At 43.3% G+C, this 23,315-nt stretch overlaps 1 protein-coding gene across 1 annotated transcript in view; it reads right to left on the minus strand.

Annotated features, from left to right (window-relative positions):
* Positions 1 to 23,315, minus strand: part of LOC135196230 (transcription factor SPT20 homolog) — a gene marked incomplete in the record, with an annotated part of 603,094 nt that overhangs the window by 54,440 nt on the left and 525,339 nt on the right. The window contains 1 exon segment of the mRNA XM_064222878.1: positions 9,768 to 9,928. Coding sequence (XP_064078948.1) covers positions 9,768 to 9,928 — 161 coding nt within the window.

Below are 23,315 nucleotides of genomic sequence, written 5' to 3' on the forward strand. Positions count from 1 at the left end.
CCTTTGGAAGGTTTTTATAGCTTCCTTCTGCTTGATGATCGTGGATATTGTAGAAGGATTTCGACCATACTCGTTGGCCAAATCGACAATATGAACGCCACGTTCATGCTTTGCTATAATTTCATGTTTTGCTTCCATCGAAATCATTTTCTTGGGTTTTTTCTTATCACCTGCTTTGTCTTTAGCTTTGAGACCCATGGTTAATAATAAAATAGACAAAATAACATGAAAAATAGGCGCAAATACAACGAACTAAACAACGACGTGTTAACATGCAGCACTCACAAACAAACAGACTGAACACCATTTATTGGTCGCCTATACAACTAACACTCATCGCACAATCGTATCTCAAATATTTCGTTGTATATCAAAGCTTATATTTTCGCAAATTTTCTGTTGTATCTCAAAACATTCGTATATTAGGGCAATCGTATGTCAAGGTTCCAATTTAATTTGATCAGAGAGAGAGAGAGAGAGAGAGAGAGAGAGAGAGAGAGAGAGAGAGAGAGAGAGAGAGAGAGAGAGAGAGATGCTTTGGCAACAATGGTCTCGGGGATTGACGTAACGTTTATTTTCTGAACAGATAGGACTGAGAAGTGTTCGTTTCATTAAACGGCCTCTGATTCATGGCAGGAAATGTTTTGTTGATACTAATATATAAGCCTATTTAAAGATACGTTTACTTTTTCTGGGCTCAGTTCGTGTCGCTGCGCGAAATATCCCTTTAATCCATTATTTCTAAGGTAAATGAACTAACAAATACCAGAGAATAAATAAAATAAAGAAAAATGTCAGTATAACTGACTCGCTCACCCTCCAAGAGGGCGTCGGTATGAACACTAGGGCGAGTGAGACCACTACCACGAACCTCTTACCAATAGAAATCTCCTACGACAAAAACCCCTACAAGAGGGGAGCCGACCACAGAATGGGCAGCAACTACTACTACTCCACCCCACGCTACCGACTGCTGCGCCTCTGGTGGCCATCCTTTACGTTAGCACGTGCCTTACCAGACGTACTTTTTTGTCTCTGTGTTTTTCGTGCCCCTTTGTGAGGATTTTATCTAATTATGGAGCGTTCAGCCATCGCATCAGCTAAGTTAAGTATTCCGTAAGGTTCCTACTTAGTTTTTTCCAGCTTTGAGTCAGTATTTGCCGTTTTTTAGGTATAAATACTGGCTCGCGGCCGGAAGCATGGCGGCATTGTTCTGCCTCGTGGCGGGTTCGTTCTTGGTCTTCCATACCTAGAACCTTCCTTTTTACTTTACGCTCTATTACTAGTTATCTACATTATGTTAGGGGTCCAGCCTACTTGGTTTATGTCATGAATACATGTCTTCTTTTACCTTGCGTAGGCATTTAGTTTCTATCCAGACCCTAGCCACAGCTCTTAGTATCGGCCCCGGCTAGCTTTGAGTGGTAGACTTTCTCTCGGGTTAGTCGTACACTCCTGGATTTTTTCTCCTACTGTTTTATTTTCCTACTTTCATTTTAATCTAATTTTTAGTGATTTTGTATATTTTAGGTTAGCCTACGGCGTCTGGCACGTTAGAGTAGCCTAGGTTCAGTTTATCATGGTCCCCATCAGTTTTGTTGCTTCCTCTCATCAGTTTTGTTGCATCTACGATAGCATCTCGCTGATTAGTTTGGTTGCATTAACCTAGGCTATGTTTTTTGCGTGTTTTATACGAGTTACCGCTTCATGGTCACCAGTGTTCGCGATGCAGCCAGGCGCCCGTCCAGTCACCCTGCCCTCCTCCCGCTCTCCATAGAGCCTGGGGGGAGGGAGGTCCGTCCTCGCTTGCTCCACCCGGGCCTGTCTCCCTCTCTCCCTACGCGGAGGGAGTAGGGGAGGCTGGACAGACACAGGACCGGACTTGACCGTTCTCTCTGCTTCACGGTGCTTTGTTGTGACTGGGTAGGGGGATTGGCCTTCCCCCTCCTTTGTTGCTCCGTTGCCCCAATGTTTGCTCGAGTCTTTTTCGCCCTCTCGCTCCTTCCCGGTTTGTCGGTGCTTTTTTATCTTACCGGAGCTCCGTCAATCACGAGGAAGGTAGCTGGTTCCCCGCTCGCAGGCGGACCTCAGGCGTACAGTTGGTCTTTTAACTAACCATCCCGTCTCGTCGGTATACCGGGAGACGAACACCTCCGCGACCCGGAACCATTCCGGAATTTAGTGCTATTTATGCTTAAGTGTATTTTAAGTTTATTTTAAGCTATCATAAGTTTAATTTAAGCTAGCTTAAGCCGGGTTCCTCCCTTACCTCCGTTGTCACACCGGATCGCTCCGGGGTTATAGCCTATTCAGGCGGTAAGGGAGGGGTTATGCCCAAAATTTTTTTCGCTCTCCGGCATGCATTGGAGTTCTATTAGCCTGTAAGTGATGTCTTTTATGGTACTCATGTATCCTTTCACTTACAGACCACCAACTGTGAGCATCCGGGATGCAATGCCATGCTCCAGGACCCCTGTGGACATGAAGTCTGGCAGGTCCCCACGCTCCGTGCGCGACTCCGCATGGGAATCTGCAGGTCTGGTTCCACGAAACCTGCACTATCTGCTACGATCTCGTGAGTCAGTTCTTAGATGGGGTAAGTATTTCCAACTCCGTACATGAATTCCAATGACTATTTTAGATCTTAAGTTTAATTTTAATCTTTTATTTTAAGCTTAAGCTCTCTTTATGTTGGGTATTACATCCCCGATAACTTTTAGGTTAAGCCTAGTCTTAGTTTAAGGTTTAATTTTAAGTTTAAACTTAAAACTAATGAACGCCCTCTCTTCCAGGCTGCTGCCGTTAGAGAGACCGCTCTGGCAACCCTGAGGGCTTGGGTCGGCGGATTCGGGAAGAACGCCGCCAAGGGACAGCCCTACATCCTGGAGAAGAGGATGGCTGTCCTGCTGTTCCCCGGCGGCAAGTCGACTGGTTACGTCGACCCGGCAGAAGCAGCCCCGACTATGGCGGCGATCCAACAGCAGATCGCCACTTCAATAAAGGAACCAGGCAACGATATCTCATCGGAAGTAGCGACACTGGATTTAAATGTAGAACCGATGGTAGGTGTTGACGACCTGTTGGTCGAGGTAGGTACGTTGGACGCCCAAGGGCTTCCCTTGGGCGCCACTGGGTCTTCTTCTCCTGCTAATTCTCCAGCTTCCTTCCAAGGCTTTACAGGAGCTGAGTTCCTTTATGCTTCACCCGATGCTTCGGTGAAACCTAAGGTGAAGGGCCAGAGGGTACAGAAAACCCTCAAAAAGACGTCGTCGTCGTCCAAAAAGACTTCGTCGGCGTCAACATCTCGTAAGTCTCCGGCTGCAAACCCCGGAGCAGAGAAGTCTAGAGCTTCTGCTTCAAGCTCGAAGTCCTCTAAGAGCAGGTCTTCCAAGGAGAGGCCCCGTACTCCGGCTGAGCCGGCAGTCTCTCCTCTCCCCTTGGTACCTGTTCCAAGTTATCCCTCTACCTCCGCAGCAGCTCCGGCTTTGGATCCCAATGCTGGATTGTTGCAACACATGGGAGACTTGGTCGGCTCTCTGAGGAGCAGCATGGAGCAGATGTTTCTCCCAGTTGTCCAATAGGATTACGTCCCAGGACAATATAATCGCCGGACTTAATCAGGCCCCTCTAGCTACTCCTCCAGCTTTCGGTGCTGGTCTGCTTCAGCTTCCACCTCATGACTCTCTGCCTCCGTTCTCTATGAACAACCCCTGGAGAGTGGCGTCATACGCCCCTTTCCAGGACGGCCTTATCTCTATTCCGGAATGTGGTACTCGAAGGATTGAGGACTTAGCGTTCTACCCGGAGGGCCTCCAACCGCCGTTCATTGGCTACGCCAGACTTATGACGCAGCCATGACTAGAGAAGATAAGGTACCGAAGGAGACAGTCCTCTACTCACGTGGACCAGGCTCAAAGGGATGGCTCAGGGGGTTAAAAGGAAATGGATGTTCTAACAACAAGAATACAAGCCTTCAAGAGTCCCTTCACCATTTTTACGATGGAGGAGGGAACTCCTCTTCCCTTCCTTACCAAGATAGCAACGGTCACCATTCCAGCTGCCCACAAAGGTGAATCGTTACCTCAATTAAGGGAAGCAGACCCCACATCTCCTTTGCTCCCTTCACTTTGAGAATTGTGGGAAGATTTGCCTAACACCTTTTCAGCTGGCAAGCTCAAACCAGACTGTGCTATGGATCAGTTCGGCGAGAAGCTGCCTAGGCTTCCTGACAGCCTCATTCAAGCTGAATTTGAGGCCAAGTCTAGGCTTGCCAGGTCCATGAATACCATGGCAATGACGGAAGTAGGGGCTATTTCTTATGCTCAGAGCCGCTCTTCAAGGTCCTGACTAAGTCCCAGACGCATACCGTCCAGTCTGATATGTTTGAGTTTGCTACAGCTAGGATTAACTGCCGGAAGCATGTCCTCCAGGAAGCAACTATTCGTCATGAGCCGAATAAGTTGCTTTCCTCCAACATCTGGGGGGCAGACCTCTTTCCTGAGTCGATGGTCAAGGAGGTCCAAGCTGAAGCAACAAGGCTCAACCGAGCCCTTAAAGATCGTTGGGGTCTCACAGCTAAGAGACCGCCAAGACCAAGCTGCAAAAGGTAAGTCTCAGAAGAAACTTAAACATTACCAGCCTTACCAAAAGAAGCAGCAACATTTTACCCAGGCTGTTTCGGCTGTACCTAAGGTACAATCAGCCCAACCCTCTACTTCTAAGGCTCAGTCACAACCTATTTATGCTATCTCCCCCCAGCCTCAGCCTTCCACCTCCTACGCTGTCTCCCCAGCCTTTAACCAAGTGTTCGAGGGCCAGGCCTTTCAGCACTATGACCGGTTTGGCAGGGGAGGGGAAGAGCGAGGGGATCCTTTTCGTCAGAGAGGATCAGGAAGGTCTCTCAACAGGGGAAAACACTTCCGTGGAGGCCGCAGAGGTCACTCAACCCAGCAACAGTGAGAGCTCGAAGGTAGGAGGGAGGCTGTTTCTCTTCCGGCATCGGTGGGGATTCAGCAATTGGGTACAGAGCATTGTGTCAAAAGGCCTGGGTTGGAGTTGGATTGCGGATCGTCCTCCATCCAGACCATTCCTTCAACTTCCATCAAAAGAAATGACGGAGTATGCGGAAGACCTCCTTCAGAAAGGAGCAATAGCGAGAGTCAACAGATTAAAGTTTCAGGTCGCTTATTCAGCGTGCCAAGAAAGGCTCACAAAAAAGAAGGGTAATCTTAGACTTGTCCCGCTTAAACTTGGCCATTCGCTGCGACAAGTTCAAAATGCTGACTATCTCGCAGGTGCGGACCTTACTTCCCCATGGGGCCGTCACCACCTCTATCGATCTTACAGACACATACTATCATATCCCTATTGCAAGACACTTTCGCCCTTATCTGGGCTTCAAGATAGGAGATCAAGCATTCTCCTTCAAGGTAGTTCCCTTCGGTCTGAACGTGGCACCCAGGGTGTTCACGAAGTTGGCGGAAGTAGTCGTCCAACAACTGAGGTCTCAAGGGATAATGGTAGTAGCGTATCTCGACGATTGGTTGATTTGGGCTCCAACGTCGAGGAATGTCACAAAGCCACTCTGAAAGTAATCCAGTTCCTAGAAGTATCTGGGGTTCAAGATAAACAGAACAAAGTCAAGACTCACTCCGGAGTCCAACTTTCAGTGGCTGGCATTCAATGGAATCTATCCTCCCATACTCGTCGATTCCTCAGCCAAGACGAAAGAAATAGCGAAGTCAGTAATGCATTTCTAAAGCAACAAATATGCTTCAAGGAGAAGCCAGGAAAGAATCCTGGGTTCCCTCCAATTTGCCTCAGTGACAAACATCTTGATGAAAGCCAAACTGAAAGACCTAACCAGAATCTGGCGCTCACGAGCAAATGTCAGATCCAGGGACAAGTTGTCATCAATCCCACAGATTCTACGGAATCGTCTGCGCCCTTGGGCAAAATTGAAGAACCTGTCCATATCAGTACCCCTTCAGTTTCCTCCTCCGGGGATTACCATCCACACAGACGCTTCATTAAGCGGCTGGGGAGGATATTCTCAGTTCAAGAAGGTTCAAGGAACCTGGTCACCTCAGTTCCGCCAGCCCTTCACATAAACGTATTGGAAGCGATGGGCGGTGTTCTTGACTCTGAAGAGGTTGGCGTCCGCCAAAGAACTCTCACAATAAAGTTAGTTCTGGACAGCGCAGTGGTAGTCCATTGTGTAAACAGGGGAGGCCTCCAAGTCAAGACTCTTGAATCATGTCATGGTAGCCATCTTCTCCCTGGCGGACAAGTTCAGTTGGCACCTCTCCTCCACCCATATAGCTGGAGTGAGAAACGTCATAGCAGATGCTCTATCCCGCTCAGTTCCTCTGGAGTCGGAATGGTCACTGGACAACAGTTCGTTCCAATGGATTCTCCGGAGGGTTCCAGGTCTGCAAGTAGATCTATTCGCATCTCAAGCGAACCACAAACTTCCATGTTATGTGGCCCCCAACCTGGACCCTCTGGCCTATGCCACGGACGCCCTGTCCATAGATTGGAACAACTGGGAGAAGATTTATGTCTTTCCTCCAGTGAATCTTCTCCTGAAGGTACTGAACAAACTCAGGACGTTCAAGGGTCAAGTAGCTCTAGTAGCCCCAGACTGGCCGAAGAGCAACTGGTACCCTCTGATTCTGGAACTGGGTCTTCGTCCTCTTCGGATTCCCAATCCCAGGCTCTCCCAGTCAGTACAAACGAAGACTGTGTTTGCTTCCTCAGGAATTCTCAAAACCCTAACTTTATGGACTTCATGAAGTTTGCGGCTAAAAGAGATGCAGATATCGATCCACGAAATATTCTTCTCTTGGAATCTGATAAAAGAGATTCAACTTTGAGACAGTATGATGCTGCAGTCAAAAAGTTGGCAATCTTCCTGAGAGAATCAGACATTAGAATCATGACAATCATTTCAGCTATATCCTTTTTCAGATCTTTATTCGAAAAAGGCTTAGCAGCTAGCACTATTACGACAAACAAGTCAGCCTTGAAGAAGATTTTTCAACTCGGTTTCAACATAGACTTGACAGATTCTTACTTCTCGTCTATTCCCAAGGCTTGTGCTAGACTTAGACCTTCAGTAAGGCCTACGTCAGTGTCGTGGTTCTTGAATGATGTTCTAAAGCTGGCTTCAGAAACAGACAATACGACATGTTCATTTATAATGCTCTTAAGAAAAACTCTATTTTTATTAAGCTTGGCTTCAGGAGCTAGAATTTCAGAACTGTCGGCGTTATCCAGAGATCCGAATCATATAGAATTTCTTCCCTCAGGGGAAGTTCTACTTTCACCGGATCGTAGCTTTTTAGCAAAGAATGAGGATCCTTTGTTGAGGTGGGAACCGTGGAAGGTTATACCCCTTCCGCAAGATGTTTCTCTTTGTCCAGTATCGACCTTACGAGCCTTTCTGTCCAGGACATCCTCATCCTCTTCGGGTCCTCTCTTTAGGAGAGAAAAAGGTGGTACTTTATCAATTAAAGGTATCAGGCAACAGATCCTGTACTTTATTAAACAAGCCAACCCTGATTCCTTCCCTAAAGCTCATGATGTCAGGGCAGTTGCCACCTCAATTAACTATTTCCAACACATGAATTTTGATGATTTGAAAAAGTATACTGGATGGAAATCGCCGACAGTATTTAAGCGTCATTACTTAAAGTCCTTGAATCTCTGAAATTTTCAGCTGTTTTGCGGCGGGTAAACATAGTTTTCCCATTTCCCGGACTCTGCTTAATCTTAAGTTGAAGATCCAGATCTCCTTTCTACCTATCTCAGTCAACAGTTTGTCTATACCTACCATGTTCATCTACGTCTACCTTGAGTCTTAGCTGCTCTTGTGATGGTACAGTGGGTGTCCCTTATTTTTTTTTTTGCTAGGGTCACCCACAATTGATTGTATATAATGATCTCCATTTACAATGGTTATGGGTTTTGTCTATTAAGATCTATAAATTTATTTACCATATAACATGTATAAATTTATTTACTATATTGTATTCTAAGTTTGTTCAGAATCATTTTATTTATTATAATTGCTTTATTTACTATGGTATGTAATAAGTATACACAGATGTTAAGTTCAACATATATTCCATGTAAGCCCTGTACATATATGTTAACTTTAAGCTAATCTTAAGTATTTTCTAAATTGTATAAACAATTGTGTATATATATATTTTCTTGCAATTATAATAATCTTTTTTATTTTAAGTTTTATTGAGACCTTATTTATTTTCATTTACAATCTTGTGCTAATTCTCTGGTACGATTTCGCGCAGCGACACGAACTGAGCCCAGAAAAGGGATTTTGACGTAAGGAAAAATCTATTTTCTGGGCGATTGGTTCGTGTCGCCCAGCGAAATCCCACCCTACCCATCCCTGCGCTCAAGATTGTCTGCTAACTTCAGGATGGCCACCAGAGGCGCAGCAGTCTGTAGCGTGGGGTGGAGTAGTAGTAGTTGCTGCCCATTCTGTGGGTCGGCTCCCATCTTGTGGGGGTTTTGTCGTAGGAGATTTCTATTGGTAAGAGGTTCGTGGTAGTGGTCTCACTCGCCCTAGTGTTTATACCGACGCCCTCTTGGAGGGTGAGCGAGTCAGTTATACTGACCTTTTTCTTTATTTTATTTATTCTCTGGTATTTGTTAGTTCATTTACCTTAGAAATAATGGATTAAAGGGATATTTCGCTGGGCGACACGAACCAATCGCCCAGAAATAGATTTTTCCTTACGTCAAAATCCCTTAATTAGTCTATATGATACGTGAATAGTAATCAGCTGTTCTTGTAGCCCTCAAGATTTGGCAAAATCACTCCAGGTTGTACATAAAACTTCAAGAATGTAGTGTCACCAGAGGATTACAATAGTTTTTACCTTCAAGAACCAGCATTCTTTTATGAAAATAACTCCAGGTTGTACATAAAACTACAGGAAACAACATGTAGTGTAACCAAAGGATTACAAGTAAGGTTTTTATAACTTTTTATTAGTTTAAGACATATTTCCAAGCGTCATTCCGGCTTACGACGATTTTCGGCTTACGACGTGTCTAAAGAACGGAACCCTCGTCGTAACCCGGGGACAGCCTGTATCATGATTACGTACATGTTCACATAGCCTAACTACCTTTTGTTGTAATAGTTTAATTTTAATAAGATCATTCTTATGCTTCTCCAAATCTATCATCTCCATTTTGGCCTTGGACACAAATAACTGATATTAGATGCAGTTATTTGTGCTAAACTCACTGGTTAGATTTTGTTCAAGGCTAGATGACACTGAAATTTCTTGAATATATAGCGTGTGTTGTAACTGTCCATAAATATAACCATCATCTTCATAATTCATCTAACATGCAAAAATGCAAAAATCTCAGCAAAATCATTGAGAATTACTTGCTTACTGAGTTTGAGAGGGTCAATATCATTTAGGTAGCACATTTAATAAAAAGAAATCATGCCTATTTAGAAAAATAACTAATTTCAGACTAACATTTTTGACTGAATTACAACAGTATCTCAAAAGATCAAATCAGCCTATAGATTAAGAGACATTTCATTAATGTTTGGAATAAATATATAAATTCTACCAAATTTTGAGAAATTTTCAGCTGCAAATAAAAGTAACTATTCAACTGTATCTTTCGTATAATAACTACATGAAGGTTAAATTGCATCAATGACTTTAATGTAAAAATAAATTATAAAAAGGAATTTTATTGTCAATACTTACGCTAGATGGTGGTGGTGATGATAATATAACGCCAGTAGAGCTAGTCACTGGTACATTAAGTGAGAGAGAAATTGGTACAGCTAAGCCAGGAATAGACACCTGTACATTTTGTAAACCCCCAAGATTAGTTGTAAGGCTTTGAAGACCAGCTACATTGAGGCCTGTAATAATAAAAATAGAGACCAACACATTCATATTTAATTTTCTATTAACATTAACTTGAAATATATTGAAAATATTAAAATGACTAATAAACATAAAATCTACTAGAAACAAGGTTGATTTTGTCAATACAAACCAAATACTTAACAATTAGCCCAACTTTCTGGTCAACCTTCTAAGGAAGTCCTTGCCAAACACAGGACAATGCCCTGGGCAAGTAAGCATTCTCTTTACTGTTTAACCTTACATGGAGGAACGGTTTTCTTGAAGCTTGCACCTTTTAGCTTCCAGTTCTTGGTGTGCGCTACTTATGGATGTCTTGAGGTCCATCCATTGTCTATAGAGGTTAACCAGATTTCATAGTTCCTCTTTGGCGCCACTGTATGCCATGCACAGGATTTGGATGTTTTGTATATAAGTCATTTATTTTCAAGAGACTCTTAAGTCTTCCTTCCTAAATCACGATTCAGGCTAATTACACTGATAAATTTCTGTAAGGCAAAATATGCTTTTTAAATAATTTTTTTTACATAACCATTAATTGCAACCTTCAGTGCTCACTTCCACTCCCTTCACTCTTTCAGATGGGGGATGTCACAGAAGAATGAGAAGTGTTGCAGGTGGATGACAAAGTGCAGGCTGGGCATGCATAATGGACCTTTTTGTCTCTCACCTCTCAAGCTGGTTAGGCTGGGTCCTTTATACAAACCCATTAATATTAATTAGCCTTATTCAACTAATTAATATTAATGGGTTTGTATAAATACTTGTTTCAAAACATAGTGTTCCCTATAATGAATCTGGTCTTGGAAAAATAAGCAAGGTCTGTGTTGATGAGAATTATAGCCATTACCCAGTCAAGCTATATCATGCTCTTCTATTCAATAACGGGTGATTTCCTTGAAAAAACTATCATGACATTTTAGAGATGAGTATCATATCATGCAAACCTTGTCCAGTATCCCAAAAGACACTACAGTTATCTGGCATGTCCAACCATCCCTTAGAAGATTACAAGACACAAAGCAGACACAAATGCTCAACTTTCAGCAGCTCTGAATCCTCTCGAACTCATAAACCAAGGAAGTACTCAGTAAAGAGCAGTTAAAAAAACAAGTTTCAGCCAAATCTAATTAGTACCGTACTTCAGAAACTTATAATTACCTTCTTCTAAAGCTTCAAATGCTTTGCCATGAGCATGGTTGGTAAGACCATGTCAAAACTGAACCAGAAGATCCTACTTTTAGAAGTCTTGCTGATACCAGATAAGGGCAGTAGACCAAAACCTTATCTATTACAATCCTCATATTTTTACTACTCATGCTCTGAAGATAAGGTGAAAGCTTATCCTTGGGATAGGAATATCAGAATGCTGCCTTATAATGGTTATATTCAGACCAGCGCAAGCATGGGAACCTTCTTCTTCCAGACTATACACTATCAAGCTTCCTTTGGAGACTTAAACTTTCCTGCCGTCTTGTCTAAAGATAACACCAATACTAAAATAAAAAAGAAAAAAAAATTAAAGCTTCCATACTCCATTACACTAATGCAAGCTAACAGGATGAAGGAAGAGATATCAGGGTAGATATAAGACATGGGAATGATAAATCAAGACAGTTCGTTCAGCATGTCTGTGACTCTTGCTCCAGCCTTTGAAATCTCTCAGCCAATCAAGGAACCACATTTAATTCTTCACATATTTTGCTCACTCAGGTCAAACTGCTTGAAAGTACACCATAATGTTAAGTGTGCAGAACTGTGTATCTGCTTATCATGTAAGGCCCAAACAAGGGGTCTTCATTCATCGCCCACTCGAGTTCAAAATTTTGCGCACAGTCAGTCAGTTGGCCATCATACAACCACTCCAACTTGGTAAAGGAGTGAATTGACTATACATTGGATTGCCAGTCTTTGGCCATAAATCTCTCCCTTATTCATGTCTCTTAGATGTAGCAGTAAATTCTACATTACTGTCATTTGAACGGCAAGTCTATGTGCACTTATCTACATTTGCTTCTTAGTTACTCTTTCTTTACTTTACTCCAATTAAAGTAGACTTTAGAAACTGCCAGTTTATGATGAAATTTGTGACAGAACAAATAACAGACTAAAACATAGGTGTCTTGAATGGATCAGCCAAAACACTAACCTTAGACTTCAGTTTGCCTTTTAGGCTGATTTTTCAAAGTATACTAATTCTAATTAATAAAATGTCATCAACAAAGATTATCACTTTTATTTGTGAATAATTGAACCAGACAAATGAGTTAACATTCTCAACTCATCTAGGGCTGTTCTTACCACATATGAAGTGCATTAAAAAATATACAACCTTTATTCATAAAAAATACTTGTACTCAGATACAACAATCTGACACTAATCCCCTGCAAAGTAGGTCCCCTTGGCTGCCACACACTTCTCCCAACGGTTCTGCCACTGTCGGAAGCAGCACTGGAACACCTCTTTTGAGAGGCGCACAGCTGGACCATTGCATTCTGCATGGTCCTCTTTGGACTAAAATCTGATCCCTTTTTGTGGAAAAAAAAAGATACCAGTTGTAAGAGATTTGCATGCTTTATTTGACTTTATAATTAAATTAGAATGTGTGTAAATGTTGTGTTTCTCTCTCTTGGGGAGAGTACATTATCGTGAAGCAGCTTCAAACTGCCTGCTGCCCACCTAACCTCACAGACCTTACTGCTCATTTGGGTTTCCCCAGGTCCCTCAGTGTGAGGCACCTCTAATATCTACTAGAGAATTGCTAATGCGTCTTCCGGTACATTTTGCATCTTCCAATCTTGGATGGTCTGGGATGCAGCTTAGATATTTGTCGAACTTATTCTTAAACACATCTACACTCACTCCTGATATGTTCCTCAGATGAGCTGGCAACGCATTGAGTAGACACTGCATTGTCGATGCTGGTGTGAGGTAGAATAATGTCCTGTGTGCTTTCCTTAGTTTTCCTGGTATAGTTTTGGGCACTATTAATCTACCTCTGCTTGCTCTTCCTGATATGTTTAGCTCCATGATGTTTTTGGCATTTCCTTCTATCTGTTTCCATGCCTGTATTATCATGTAGCATTCTCTTCTTCTTTCTAGACTATATAATTTTAAGAATTGTAGTCTTTCCCAGTAGTCAAGATTCGTAACTTCTTTTATTCTAGCTGCAAAGAACCTTTGTGCACTCTTTATTTGTATTTGTGCAATTTCCTTTTGGTAGTGAGGGTACCATATCATACTGCAATATTCAAGTGGACTACATACGTACATTTTATAAACCATAATCATGTGTTCGGCTTTTCTTGTTTTGAAGTGCTGTAACAACATAACCATCTTTGCTTTGTATTTTGCCAATAGTATTGCTATTTGATAAATTGCATAACATGTTCCTATTCAACATCATGCCAAGGTCTTTAACTGCTTCCTTATTTGTGATTGTTTCGTTATTAGGCCCCCTATATGCATGTAGCATTATTTCTTTATCTCCATAATTTATTGATTCAAATTTATCAGAGTTAAATACCATCCTATTTACTTTGCCCATTAATATACAGGCAGTCCCCGGGTTACGACAGGGGTTCCGTTCTTGAGACGCGTTGTAAGCCGAAAATCGTCCTAAGCCAGAACATCATCAAAAATCCTAAGAAAACCTTACTTTTAATGCTTTGGGTGCATTCAAAATTATGAAAACTGCATTCTTATTGCATTTTTCATCAAAATAAGCTTCAAATATTGATTATTTTGCATTTTTGGAGTCATATTTCTTCTGCCAGATCAGCGTTGTAGGCATCATAACCCTGGAAATAATTTCTGATGAATATAATTGAAAAGCGCCTTAATCTCGGAACGTTCTGCTTCTTTTCCTTTTATTATATTTTTGTATATGTTCTCACAGTGAACTAACAGTTGGGTTTGTGTACTTTTTCTGGATACAAAACCATGTTGTCCTATATTAAACAAATTATTTTTCATTAAATGTTTCATATTTTTCTCCATTACCCTTTCATACACTTTCATAATATGTAATGTTAGACTCACAGGCTTATAATTACTTGCCTCTAGTCTTGATCCACTTTTGAAAGTAGGGGTAATATATGCTAATTTCTGGGCTCAGCTCGTGTCGGCCTATGAAAGGATCCTTAATATCATTCTTTCTAGGCAAAATTAATCTAAAATTACCAGAGAAAAACAAAATTAAGAAAATGTCAGTAAAACTGACTCGCTCACTCTATAAAAGAAGTGTCGGTATGAGAATAGGGGCGAGTGGGATCACTACCACGAGTCATTCACCATTTAGACCTTCCAATCAAAATCCCCACTAGAGAGAGCTGAAACTAACGGGTGATGCGGCCGCTACTACTACTACTAGGGACGCCACGGACAGCAGTGCCCCTAGCGGTCATCCTTAATCATTAGACGGTACGCGTTGTACGCTTTTTTCACTTGTGCCGTATAATCTTTGGATTTACCTCCTATTAACCATGGAACGTGCTGCCATCGCATCGGCTAAGTTAAGTGCCTCATAAGTAGTATTTTACCGTATTTTAGTCTTCCAGGGACCAGTATTTTCCTTCTAATAGGTCATATACGGTTTCCCGGTCGACTCGTGGCGGCGCCATGCTGCCTCATGTTAAGAATTCCCGGTCTTCCATACTGGGACTTCTTGTACTTATGGGCTTACTATATCATGTTCATCGTTTTTTACATCGCCTTTTTAGCTAGGTCAGCCCGTTTACCATTTCTCTTAGTTTGGTATTTAGGGCTATTCTGTGTTTCTGGCCCAGCATCCCGGCTCTTGCTCTTCATCGGCTATCGCTGGCTCCGAGTAGTCAACTGTTCCTCGGAACAGTTTGCTCCTCCGGGCTTCTTTTTCTTTTACTAAAAGTTGTCTTTTCCACCTTTACGATGTAATTTTAGTTTTATTTAGGGTGTTAGGCTAGCCTAGGTGCATGTCCCATGTGTTGGTACAGTCTGGTTCACGTGGCCCTCCCACGGTTGTGTTGCTATCGCGGCTTAGGCCACTTGCGGTCATGTGTTCCATAGCACCTTACCCTTCCCCTTCCCTCCCTACCAGGTATAGGGAGGGGTCTGGGGGACCCCTTGGTTGCCATGACAACCTCAGTAGCCTTCCTCCCTCCTTCTCTGGGGAGGCCAGGGGTTCTTCCCAGCTGGGGTATAGGGCGACCACTTGTATCGGGTACCGGGTCACCGAGCGGGCAGTTGTTGGGACGGGGAGGAGTAGGCCACCCCCCCCTCTCTCTCTCCCACCGCGTCACGCCGGGAACCCCCCCCCATTGCTCAGTCCCACCTTTCCCCCACTGTAACGAACGGAGCCTCCGCTGCAGCCGGGGCACCTTTGGTTATAGTTTGTCTGGCTCCGCCAGCGGGCGGGGTGGTCACTACTAGTGGTCTATTGCTTGCCTACTATATCCTTCCCTTTTTTTCCCGCTACCGGAGGAGAGCTTGCTTCTTACCCGGGCACTCTTCTAGTAGACGGGGAAAAGATTGATATTTATTTCGTTATAATATAAGGATATACCCTAATTTTACGGTGAATTTTAGTATTATCTAACTGTGTGTATACCATCTCCGTCGTTCTCCGTCGTGGTTTCATACCTCACCACCACACCTGGTTGGATTCTTTCTCTTGTCTCCGGCGTAGCCTTGGACAACTCCACCACCTTGTTACCACACGTATTATGGCTTGGCTCTGGTTTAATCTAACTTTCTCGCTCCGGCATGCAGCGGAGCAATTGTTAGGCTGTAAGTGTTCTCCCGATACTTATGTATCTTTCCACTTACAGGCTACCAACTGTCAGGTCCTAGGGTGCAATGCGACGCTGTACGACCCCTGCGCCCACGATGAGTGCAGGACTCACGCCCCGTGTGCTACGACCCACAACGCCATGATCGTCTGGCACCCAGAAGCCTGACACCATCTGCTATGACCTTGTCAGTCAGCTGGTGGGGGGGGTTAGTCGATTTTAGACTTCTTTATCGTATTACTAATAACACTTAGTCATAAGCTTGTTAAACCCCGTCCCCGCCACAAGAAGCTTCATTTCGCCTTCTCTTTCAGGCTGCCGCCGTGAAGGAAGTCGCCCTAGCAACCCTGAAGGCTTGGGTGGGCGGCTTCGGGAAGAACGCCGCCAAGGGCCAGCCATACATCTTGGATAAGAAGCTGGCCGTTCAGATCTTCCCCGGCGGCAAATCAACAGGATACGTTGACCCTATCTCTGCAGCCCCTCTCATCGCCTCCATCCAGCAAGAGGTGCAGCAGTCGTTCGGGTCCGTGGCCACGCACGAGCCGGTCCCAGACGTCACAACCTTGGACCTAAATATTGAGCCTATGGCGGTAGGTGCGGAGGATTTGTTGGTTGAGGTAGGTGTGTCGGGCACCCAAGGTCTTTCCTTGGGCGCTCCTGGATCTTCTCCTGTCCCTTCTACTGCTTCTTTCCAAGGCTTTACGGGATCTGAGATCCCTGCCCGCTCTCCCGCTCTCTCTGTACCCCCAAAGGTGAAGGGACAGAGAGAACAGAAGACCCTCCATAAGACGACTTCTAAGAAGTCGTCGTCGTCTTCTTCAGTAAAGAAGTCTTCGACTTCCTATGCTGACGCGGTGAAGGCTAAGCCGAGCTCTTCATACTCCAAAGAGCTCTAGAAGCAAAGGCTTCTAAGAGAAGGCTCGCGCTCCAGCTGAGCCAATGCCTTCTCCGGCCTCCACCGCATCCACTCCGGCAATGCCGGTTGGAGTAGCGGGACCAGACACCTTTGATCCCACTGCCTTCTCAGCAGTGGTGATGCAACAGGTAGGAGAGATGGTTGGTTCGCAGGTCTCCGCCCTCGGAACCAAGTTCGAACAGATGTTTGCACAGCTGTCGAACACCCTTAGTCAGTCGGGCCAGTCCATCCAAGATCTCTCTAACAGAGTTAGAGAGAATGAGGACCGAGTAGCTGGGCTTGCTCAGGCTCCTCATCCAGTCTCCCCAGTAGCAGGTGCTGGCATTCTCCAGCTACCTCCTTATGAGTCGTACCAGCCTTTCTCCATGGATAACCCATGGAGAGTGGCCGCTTACGCTCCATTCAAGGACGGTATGATCTCTGTCCCGGAGTGTGGAACTCGAAGGATTGAGGACTTCGAGTTTTATCCTCCGGGATTGACTCAGCCTTTCATTGGATATGCTAGGCTGACCGTGGCGGCCCTCACTAGGGAGGGACAAGATCTCCAGAGAGAATGTGCTTTATAGTAGAGAGCACGCTCAACGGGAATGGGTTCACTGCCTGGCGGACTGGGAGTGTACCAACACTAAGCTCCAGGCTTTCAAGAGTCCTTTCACTATTTTTGCGACGGAGGAGAGGCTTCTTCTTCCGTTCGCTACCAAAATAGTGGAAGCGACTCTTCAGGCAGTCCTCAAGGATGAGCCCATGCCACAGCTGAGGGAAGCGGATTCTACTTCTCCGCTCTTTCCAGCCTTCGGAGAATTGTGGGAGAACTTGCCTGCCACATTCACGCTTGGTAAGCTCAAACCAGACTGTGCAATGGACCAGTTTGGCGAAAAGCTTGGCCAGGCTGCCTGATACCTTGATCCAGGCAGAGTTCGATGCTCGAACTAGGTTTGGGAGATCCCTCAACTCTTTAATTATCACTGAGATGGCGGCTCTATCGTATGGCACAGAACCTCTATTTAAGATTCTGGCCAAGTCTCAGCTGCAAACAGTTCAGACGGATGCTTTCGACTTCTTCCAAGCTAGGAGGAACTGCCGAAAGCACGTTCTGCAGGAGTGCACTATTAGGCACGAACCTAATAGACTCCTGGCTTCCAGCATGTGGGGGGCGGACCTCTTCCCAGAGTCCGCTGTGAATGAGGTGCACCATGAGGCTGCTAGGCTCAACCAGAGCCTTAGAGCTAGGTGGGGTATCTCCTCTAAGAGGAAACAAGAATCCGCCCCCGCTGCTGGTAAGAAACTCAAGAAGTCTGGTAAAAGGTTCCAACCTTACCAAAACATCAGCAGCAACAGCAGTTCGTTCAGGCCGTCCCAGTTACCCAACAGGGACAACCATCAACCTCAAAACAGACCCAACCCATCCTCCTGTTGTCTCCTCAGTCGCAACCCTCGACCTCCTACGCACTCTCGCCGGCCTTCAACCCTATGTATGAAGGTCAGGCTTACCCTCCCTTTAATAGGCAGTCGAGAGGTACAGAGCGAGAGGCCACTTTCGCCAGCGTGGCACAGGAAGAGCGACAAGGGGAAGGCAGTTCAGAGGAGGGCGTGGAGGTCAACCCGCCCAACAACAGTGAGGCTCCCCAGGTAGGAGGGAGGCTGTTCCTCTTCCGTCACAGGTGGGGGTTCAGCAACTGGGCACAGAGCATAGTGTCCAAGGGATTGGGTTGGAGTTGGATCAAAGATCCCCCTCCAATCAAATCATTTTATCAGGAACCTTCAAAGGAATTGACAGATTACGCGAGCAAACTCCTTCAGAAAGGAGCTATTGCGAGAGTCAAGCATCTAAAATTTCAAGGTCGCTTATTCAGCGTGCCAAAGAAAGGCTCAACAAAAAGAAGGGTAATCTTAGACTTGTCAAGGCTAAACTCTTTCATTCGTTGCGACAAGTTCAAAATGCTTACCATCTCGCAGGTAAGGACCTTACTTCCTCGTGGAGCCGTCACATGCTCCATCGATCTTACAGACGCATATATCATATCCCTATAGCCAGGCACTTCCGCCCATTCCTAGGCTTCAAACTAGGAAATCAGACATTCTCATTCAAAGTGATGCCCTTCGGTCTGAATGTAGCCCCCAGGGTATTCACGAAAATAGCAGAAGTGGTGGTTCAACAATTGAGAACTCAGGGGATAATGGTAGTCAGCTTACCTCGACGATTGGTTGATCTGGGCACCACAGTCGAGGAATGTCTCAAAGCCACGAAAAAGGTAGTTCAATTTCTGGAACATCTGGGGTTCCCAGATAAACAAGACGAAATCCAGACTTACTCCAGAGTCTCGGTTTTCAGTGGCTAGGAATCCAATGGGATTTGTCTTCCCACAATCTGTCAATTCCAGTGGTCAAACGGAAAGAAATAGCCAAGTCTGTGAAACAATTTCTCAAATGCAAACAAACATCAAGGAGAAACCAGGAAAGAATCCTAGGTTCTCTTCAGTTTGCCTCAGTGACAGACATCCTTCTGAAAGCAAGGCTGAAAGATATAAACCGAGTTTGGCGTACGAGAGCAAACGTCAAATCTCGAGACAAGTTGTCAGTAATTCCACAGATCCTTCGCAATCAGCTCCGTCCATGGACAAAAGTGAAGAACCTGGCCAAACTAGTACCCCTTCAATATCCCCTTCCAGTGTTAACCATTCACACGGATGCCTCCCTGTCCGGGTGAGGGGGATATTCTCAATTCAAGCAAGTTCAGGGGACTTGGTCAGTTCAATTCCGCCAGCTCCACATAAACGTCTTGGAAGCAATGGCAGTATTTCTTACCCTGAAGAGACTTCTTCCCCCGAAAAAGTCTCATCTAGACTAGTTTGGACAGTGCAGTGGTAGTTCATTGCATCAACAGAGGAGGGTCCAAATCCAAACATGTGAACCATGTCATGATAGCCATCTTTGCACTAGCAGACAAACACAAATGGCATCTGTCCGCCACTCACCTGGCGGGGGTAAGAATGTGATAGCAGACGCTTTGTCCCGGTCGGTCCCTCTGGAATCAGAATGGTCCCTGGACGACAGGTCATTCCAGTGGATATGCCGGAGAGTCCCAGGTCTCCAAGTGGATCTCTTCGCTTCACAAGCAAACCACAAGCTCCCTTGCTATGTGGCCCCCAACCTGGACCCTCTGGCTTATGCCACGGACGCCCTGTCGTTAGATTGGAATCAGTGGAGAAAAATTTATGTCTTTCCTCCAGTGAATCTTCTCTTGAAAGTCTTGAGCAAGCTGAGACTTTCAAGGGACTAGTAGTCTGATTGCTCCAGACTGGCCCCAACAAGAGCAAACTGGTATCCTCTGCTTCTGGAATTGGGTCTCCGACCTCAATGGATTCCCAATCCCAAGCTGTCACAATCAGTACAAATGAGGACTGTGTTCGCTTCCTCAGGAATTCTTCAGACCCTAACTTTATGGACTTCATGAAGTTTGCGGCTAACAAAGATGCTAACATTGATCCACAAAACATCCTCTTCCTAGAATCAGATAAGAGAGAGTCAACTATTAGACAATATGACTCAGCTGTTAAAAAATTAGCATCCTTCCTGAAAGAATCAAACACTACAACCATGACAGTTAACTTAGCTATATCCTTTTTCAGATCCTTGTTTGAAAAAGGTTTAGCAGCTAGCACTATTACTACTCATAAATCGGCTTTGAAGAAGATCTTCCAGTTGGGTTTCCAGATAGACCTAACAGAATCTTACTTTACGTCTATTCCTAAAGCTGGCCTGTAGACTTAGACCTTCTCAAAGGCCTACTGCAGTCTCATGGTTCTTAAATGATGTCCTCAACTAGCCTCAGATACTGACAACTCGTCTTGTACATTCATAATGCTTCTTAGAAAGACGTTATTCTTATTAAGCCTAGCTTCAGGAGCTAGAATTTCAGAACTGTCGGCTCTATCCAGAGATGCGGGTCATGTGGAATTCCTCCCCTCAGGAGAATTCTGCTTAGCTCCGAATCGTAGTTTTTTGGCTAAAATGAGGATCCTCTTGCAAGGTGGGCTCCTTGGAAGTCATCCCACTTCCGCAAGATCCTTCTCTCTGCCCAGTATCAACTTTAAGAGCCATTTCTATTCTCGCACATCCTCAAGATCCTCAGGTTCTCTCTTTCATGAGAGAAAAAGGTGGTACTTTATCAGTAAAAGGAATTAGACAACAGATCCTTTACTTCATTAAACAAGCCAATCCTGATTCATTTCCAAAAGCACATGACATCAGAGGAGTAGCCACCTCAATTAACTACTTTCAACATATGAACTTCGAGGATCTTAAAAAGTATACTGGATGGAAATCGCCGACAGTCTTTAAACGTCACTACCTAAAGTCCTTGGAATTCGAATTTAAAATTTAAAATGCAGTAGCAGCGGGAAACATTGTTTCTCCTGATACTGTATAGTAGTCATAGTATAGATCCAGGTCTCCTTTCTACCTACCTCGTCCAACATGCCTCACCCTATCGCCATGCTATTTCGGTATACTCTAGCCTTTAGCCGCTGAGATCATATTGGTGGATTGTCCCTTATTTTTTGCTAGGGACATCCACACTATGTACTTATAATGTACTTCAGTGTACCTACCCTTATTTTTATGCTAGGGTAGGACACAATGTGTTTGTATATTATGTAAATACCTTACTTAACCCTAAACGCCGGAGCGGTAAATAAAAAAAATGGACTCCCGTATGCCGGAGGGGTTTGAGAGTGAGCGCGTAAGCGGAAAAAATATTTTTTCAAAAAATCACAGCGCGCTTAGTTTTCAAGATTAAGAGTTCATTTTGGCTCCTTTTTTTGTCATTGCTTGAAGTTTAGTATGCAACCATCAGAAATGAAAAAAATTATACATTATCATATATAAAATAATGCGATATATGATAGCGAAAAAAAAAACGAAAGTTTCATATAATTAATATATTCAAATCGCGCTGTGCGCAAAATGGTTGAAGGTAACAAGTTACTTTTATTTTTTTTCCGTTGTAATGTGCACTAAATTGCGATCATTTTGATATATAACACATTGGTAAAACGATAAAAGCAACACAGAGAAAATATTATCACAAAATAATGCATGAATTCGTAACGCGCTTACGTAAACACATAGGTTTTTTCAAAATTCACCATAAATCTAAATATGTCCTAGAGACTTCCAATATGTTTCAGAATGAAGACAAATGATTGAATATTACTATACTGTAAGAATATTAGCTTACAAATGCAGTTTTCGACCATATCTGACGAGCTAAAGTTGACCGTATGTCGAATTTTTTAATATATAGATTTTTTTATATGCAATTATTTCGGAAATAAGAAAAGCTACAACTTTCAAATATTTTTCGTTTTATTCTACATGAAATTGCGCACATTTTCATATATAAAACTCTATGAAATGCCTAATATGAAACGGAGCAAATATTCCGAGAATGGGACTTATTAGCATTTCGGAGATTTGTGGCGGAGAAATCCGCGCGCGGAGGGAAGGAAAGTTTTTTTTTTAAAAATTCACCATAAATTTAAATATTGTGCTAGAGACTTTGAATTTGTTTCACGATGAAGATAAATGACTGAATATTACTAGACTGTAAGAGTTTTATCTTACAATTGCGTTTTTCGACCATTTCGGTAGAGTCAAATTTGACCGAACGTGGTTTTTTTTTCTATTTATCGTGATTTATATGCAAATATTTCGAAAATGAGAATAGCTACAACTTCAACTATTTATTGTTGTATTATACATGAAATTGCGCACTTTTCATATATAAAAAGTGATGTAACGGCTAATTTAAAATGTGCAAACATACCACAATCGCACGTATGATTTTTTCGGAACGAGTTACCGTTACCGCGCGGACGTAAAGAAAATGTTATTTTTTTCATAAATTCACCATAAATCGAAATATTGTGCTAGAGACTTCCAATTTATTGCAAAATGAAGGTAAATGCTTGAATATTACTAGAATATGGCGTTTTAGCTTACAATTGCGTTTTTTTTCGACCATTTCGGTAGAGTCAAAATTGACCGAAGGTGGAAAATTGTCACTTATCATTTTTTATATGAAAATATTTCAAAATTGATAAAAGCTACAACCATGGGTTGTTTTTAGTTGTATTGTGCATGAAATGCGCACATGTTTTCATATATAAAACTTTATGTAACGGCTAATTTAAAATGGTGCAAACATTACCACAATCGCATGTATGATTATTTTCGGAAGAGTTACCGCGCGGACGTAAGGAAAAGTTTTTTCATAAATTCACCATAAATCGAAATATTGTGCTAGAGACTTCCAATTAGTTGCAAAATTAAGTTAAATGATTGAATATTACTAAAATATAAGAGTTTTAGCTTACAATTGCGTTTTTTCGACCATTTCGGTAGAGTCAAAGTTGACCGAAGGTTGAAATTTTGGCACTTATCGTTATTTATATGAAAATATCTTAAAACTGATAAAAGCTACAATCATGAGTATTTTTTTGTTGTATTCTACATAAAAATACGCACATTTTAATATATAATACTCTATGTAACGGCTAATTTAAAATGGTACAAAAAATTATGTCAAAGTGACGAAATAATTTCAGAGATGTGTCACAGATACTTTTTAGTCGGCAAGAAAGAAATTCGCGCTTGCGCGCCTGCGTAAAACGATTGTAAAAAAAACAAAACAACAC

The sequence above is a fragment of the Macrobrachium nipponense genome, chromosome 17, assembly GCF_015104395.2.
Source record: "Macrobrachium nipponense isolate FS-2020 chromosome 17, ASM1510439v2, whole genome shotgun sequence".
Taxonomy (NCBI): domain Eukaryota; kingdom Metazoa; phylum Arthropoda; class Malacostraca; order Decapoda; family Palaemonidae; genus Macrobrachium; species Macrobrachium nipponense.